Source organism: Brassica oleracea, chromosome C6, assembly GCF_000695525.1.
Source record: "Brassica oleracea var. oleracea cultivar TO1000 chromosome C6, BOL, whole genome shotgun sequence".
Lineage (NCBI taxonomy): Eukaryota > Viridiplantae > Streptophyta > Magnoliopsida > Brassicales > Brassicaceae > Brassica > Brassica oleracea.
The window spans coordinates 1,926,221-1,932,040 of NC_027753.1; the positions used below are offsets into that span (position 1 = coordinate 1,926,221).

Sequence of the window (5,820 nt, forward strand, 5' to 3'; positions counted from 1 at the left end):
CCTCCCTCTGTGTTTTAACTCTGTGTTTTGTTTGTGGTGTAGCCTGTATGACCTGGCTAATGTTGTGCCTACTTTAGCCAAGTTCTATCACCAGGCAAGTGAAGCATATGAACAAGCTTGTACCCGCCACATTAGCCTGATAATATACTACGTAAGTGGTGCTTCCCAGTTTCAGCTAATAGCGTAACTCTCTTCTTCTATCTATGTTTCCTTAGCTTAGAGTTAATTGTGAAAGGTATACAGCCGTTTGTGTGTTGCTTAATGTGTTATTTGTCCCTGCAGCAATTTGAAAGACTATTTCAGTTTGCTAAAAAGATTGAAGATTTGATGTATACTATCAGCCCTGAAGAGGTTAGTTATTATCATTAACTCCCTGTTGGCGTTTTATTTAACGAAATTCCATCGGAAAAATAAACTGTAGTAGGATTAAAAGTTTGATACACATATACTCTCTACATTTTCAGATACCATTCCAGCTCGGTTTGTCGAAAATGGAACTCCGGAAGATGTTAAAGTCGAGCTTGTCAGGGGTAAAACAAATGTGACTTGTAGTGTATTAATTTAACTGTTTACGGACTTTTTAACATCTAGCTTTCTACTTTGGATAGGTGGATAAATCGATTGCACAGATGTATAAGAAGTTGCAGAAGAATCTAGCATCCGAGGAGTTGCTACCGTCCTTGTGGGACAAATGCAAGGTACCAATTTAAACTGAATCTGTGAAAAGAAGTTGATGAAAGTATTTGCATTAGCTCTAAAACTTTTTTTGAATTTGAATCAAAACACATATTTGCTGAAAAAAAACAGAAGGAGTTTCTGGACAAGTACGAGAGCTTCGTGCAGCTAGTAGCCAAAGTTTACCCTAGTGAAAACGTTCCTGGGGTTACTGAAATGAGAGGACTTCTTGCTTCCATGTGAAAATGTCTTCGACTACGTTCCTTGGTCATTTTATGGATACATGTTACTATAAAACGTATGAGAGCTTTATCCATCCTCTTTTCATTTTTCGTCTTCTGTTTTTGTACGTTGGAATGTTAAAGAATGAACTAGACAAAAGGAAACGATTGTGTTCATTCGTTTTGGTTGTGTTTGACGAAAGTAATTTTGAATATAAAAAAAAGAAGTTTGTATATACATAGAATTTAATTTGGTAAATAATGATATGTGATAAGAACTAAAGTGTATTATTAATAAGATGTAACCGAACAAGCCCGAACCTCTCAATCCTGAGAATCAGGCCCAGTTAATCCAAAAGTTAATACGTAAAATATTCGGAAATAATTACACAGTTTTAAAAGTTTTTTATATCAGGGCAGTTCTGCTACCGACACTTTATTCTAACAGCTTCTTTTTTTCTTAACTAAACTAGTCTATTATTAACCATGCAGCTGACTAACTAAACCAGAGTGTAGGCGGAAACCAATTTCAACTGCACATCTCTCTTTCCATTTGACGACCAAAATTAAATCTGACACATTGGATAAAACATATATCTGTCTTAATTCATGGCCCTTGGATTTAATGATGTACTTTTACTCTGAATGGCTCAGATTCATTCTATCAACTAATCTCACTTCATCATCTCCATCTGTCTCGGTTTATCCCCTTTTTTTCCAGAAAATTCCAAAAACCTTAAACTTCAATCTTATACTCTCTGGATTATTGCTTCTAAAATTCCAAATTGAAAATGAATCTACGATTACAAATACAGCGAGTTGTAGTCTCTGCTCATTAAACTTCATTCACGGCCGCAATAACGCTTCTTTTGTTGCCACTGCCGTGTCTTTTTTTCTAGCAGCCGCGATGATTCGAGATGCCAAGAGATTTGAAAAAGAAGAAAAATAAAAAAATAATCAATAGGGGATAGATTCTCTGTGGAGGGGAAATTAAGAGATGGATGATTCAAATTCTCTCTGGCGTTGATGATAGAGTGATCAAGCTTGCAGATTTTGGTGTCTGTGATTGTAAAGTTTTGATCTTGTAATCAAGTTATTCCTCTTTTATATGATCGATGATACTATTGATGTTTGTCACATCTTCTGAGCTTATACTTCTCGTAAGAATTCGATCTTGAATCAAGTTTTAATGAAGTTTATTTTGCTGCTTGGTATATTAACATACCTTTCCCAAAAATAATTGTGACATGGGCAGATTCCCAGATATAGTGTACACGTGGATGTCGTTACAACGGTGTACATGTGGACATCGTCAAAACATGTACCTTTAAACATATGAAGTAGGTGCATATGTCAATTCTATTTCTGACCATTTTAAAACTTGCAAATGTTTATCAAATACTAGTTGGTTGGTGTCCATGTGGATATTTAATAACAATTGTATATGTCCCGAATATTTTTACATACATTCAACCAATTGTGAAGCAACTCCATATGCGAAGAACATCTCAAAATTTATTTTTTCATGCTTATTTCTATTGAATAATTTATATGGCTGAGATTACATTAAATTGTTTGTGTGTTTGTTTGCATACCATTTTTTGACTATCTTATTAATGTACAAGAAAAGTTGCTAGTGACGTTGTACTTTCACAAGATTCACTTCAATTCATTAATGATGCTAATAGACTAGTCACTAGTGTTGTTCAATATGTATATTCCTTTCCTTGACGAAAATGTGTTGCATGGTTGCAGGCTTAAAGTTGTCCAATGAGTTTACACAACTTGAAGGCATTGGACTGAAGGAGTTGGTAGTGAAAAGATTTAGCCATCATGAAATATGTTTACATGTGGATGTCATGTAAAATTGTACATGTGAGTGTACCGTGTACATGTGGATATCATGTGAAAGTATTCATGTGGAGTAATTGGTGTACATGTGGATAGCAATTCTAAGGTGTACACGTGAATAGTATGGAATATGTGTTCATGTGGGATTTTGATGTATGTGTTGAACAAATGCAAATGCGAGTAACAAATATCATATTTAAATATAAAAGCGTTGATAAGAAACATTGATGAATGCATTACATAACTATGACAAAAATGCTTATTAGTGTACATGTGTACACCTATAATATTCATATGTACTTTGGTTCATATGTACGCTTTCTAACAGAACAATAATGCATTTGTACACATGTACACACTCCGTGTTGTACATATGTGTTCTTAGAATGTCTACATTACTTGTCCATACTTTGCTGTCCATATGTACATCTTTGATAATATCCACACATTTTGTCGAACACTTAGTATGTTTTTTCTCTACAATTTTTGAACAAACAACATCACTTTATGTGACTGACTAGCATAATTAAAGAAAACATAATAATTGCAGAAAAACATTGTCCCAATCCCCATACACCCTACCACAACGATTTCGGATTCGCCGATCTCCATCGTTTGCTGCACACTAACCTGATATACACAAACACACATACTTAAACAACAATCTCCAAAGGTCAGAAATCTTACGAGGTCACAAACCCCACATCAAGAAGCACTATACCACATATATATCAGATTTTGTATAACTGACTTAAACCCGAAACATGAAAAACGATTAACAAGAACTCACCTTTGGCTTTCTTCTTCCCCGGTCATTTTTATCTCGTCGTCATCTCCCTAGTCAACAACTATGTCATCAAAATCAAAGCTCTCGGTGAGGAGGTTTCACCGTAAAAGAAAAGAAAAAAAGTCAAAAATAAACTTAGTTTAATGTTTCCTTCGGGTCCACCGTACAAAATAAGAGAAGTTCAAAATTCAGAAAGAAAAGAAAATCTATAACCAGTCCAACTAGCATAGAATGTCATTTTACTTAAATGTCTATCCATAGTTTCGCTTTTTAGAGGATAATTTGGTCTTCAACCACAGAAAAGTGTCTGTGTAGCACAATGTGCTCTAGAGTATAATAAAAACTCATAAACTGCCTATTTGTGTTAATAACTCAAATATTTGTATGGTGCTTTATTTATTTATCGGTATGGTGATTTATTTATTGGGAAATTGAACGGTATAACGTTTAAAAATATTATAATTTGCTATCTGACCAATTTTCCTATTTTACTCCTGTACAGGATATATTTTATTTTTGTATAATATTTCGTTTTTACTATTGTATCTAGCAGGTAAAACTTGTAACAAAAATAATATTCACATACATTTCTTTACATCCTTCAACCATGTATTCTTTAACTTTCCAGATTATTTCTCCATTTTTCAAGACAGTGATACCACTAATTTCTAGATTTTTTTTTGGAACATCAAATTATATTTGAAGCCTCTCTCGGTGATGGATGGGGAAGCTCCTCGGATTCTGATATCAACAGTCGTGAGGATGCTAGAACATGAGAGTTTTGAGTTGAAGTAATAGTGGTTGCTGATTCGACTTAGTTGCGGAAAAAATGTAACACTGTGAGTTCTGATTATTGTCTTATTATCTATGGTTCTCTTAAATTTTCCAATCATTTGTGTTACAATGTTAACTAGTTGAAAAGATTTGGACAATCTGAAATAGAAGTGTTTTTATCTTGCATGTGAGATTCACTATATGTAAACGCATTACACCAAAGGTATGAGACTTTTTGTTTGGACTTTTGTCAGATTTCTATTCAACTTTCGAATCGGCTTTGTTATTCGAATATAATGGAATAGATTTGCAACCATCTACATGCTGGTATGGTTAAAATAAAATATTTCTTGTTGTTGAATAGAAGGAAAAGTAGAATATTCATTATGAATCAAGTGTTGTATATAGTATACTACTTTATTAGTTAAAATAGAACAGACTCCGCTTTAGTCATATAATGCAGTCTTTTCTGTCATGCTTGCAGACAAGGTCCCGTACTTTTTCTGTAATGTTTGTTCATTACCTCTCTTCCGTCAATTGATAACCGAAAAGGACTTCGAGCTATATGGTGTCTATTAGCATAAAAGTCAATTCAATATGTCATACAAAACTTCACTCTTGTTATTGGTCTCAACCATGACGAAATTAATGTCCCTCATAAATAATTTATACAGTGTATACAAATATAGTTATCATGGATCAGTGTACTTGTAGTTTCATGTGTAAACAATTTCTCAAATTATAATGTTCTATTCCATTACAGAAATATAGAGTAGGAATGTAACAAAATATCTATTATGTTTGTTGTTGTTCCACCTTCAACATCAGCGCCATCCTAGGCACTAATTTTTTCATTGTCACAATTTTCTTCTTCTCCATAAATTTTATTATTTGGGCTTAGAGTTTAGTGATTTAGGTTTAGGATTTCTGTAAAGCGGAGGTTGAGGTTGGGGTCATCATTAATTTATTCCATACAATCAAATACATTTCATATTTTCACCAACATGGGTTGAGGTTGGGGTCAACATTAACTTATTTCATGCAATCTTATATATATTTTATATTTTTACCAATATGTACTATGCTATTTATTTTGTTTCATTCTATTTGAGTTTATGATTTATATTTGAATTTAGTGTCTATATTTGAGTTTATATTTGGGTTTAGGATTAGTGATTAGGGTTTAGGGTATTGTATTTAGGGGTTGGAGGTGGGTTAGGATAAGGTTTATTATTTAGAGGTTGAGAAGGGGTTAGTGTCTTATAATATTTTGGTGATATGGAATGGAAACATTTCAGTAAATTGAATACACTTTTATTTAAAAAGTCTTTTGTTTTTTATCCACTCATTTTATTGCATATAGTGAATAAGTATGTGGTAAATAAATCTCTGACATGAAATTTTTAACGTGATGTGATAATGATTCATTATTGACCAACAGCAAAACTTTCTTTGGTGAATAAAATTGCTACGGTTCAAATGGACTAGTCTTGGTTTGATCTTCACTATATA

General features: G+C 33.2%; 1 protein-coding gene across 1 annotated transcript in view; it reads left to right on the top strand.

Moving 5' to 3' along the window:
- LOC106300680 (exocyst complex component SEC3A) overlaps positions 1–1,073 on the top strand; it is an 8,111-nt gene extending 7,038 nt beyond the window's left edge. Inside the window, exons 21-25 of the mRNA XM_013736881.1 lie at positions 13–151; positions 283–351; positions 465–530; positions 609–698; positions 808–1,073. Of these exons, the coding sequence (XP_013592335.1) occupies positions 13–151; positions 283–351; positions 465–530; positions 609–698; positions 808–918 (475 nt within the window). The 3' untranslated portion in view covers positions 919–1,073. The remainder of the gene's footprint in view (positions 1–12; positions 152–282; positions 352–464; positions 531–608; positions 699–807) is intronic.
- Positions 1,074–5,820: the final 4,747 nt, after the last annotated feature.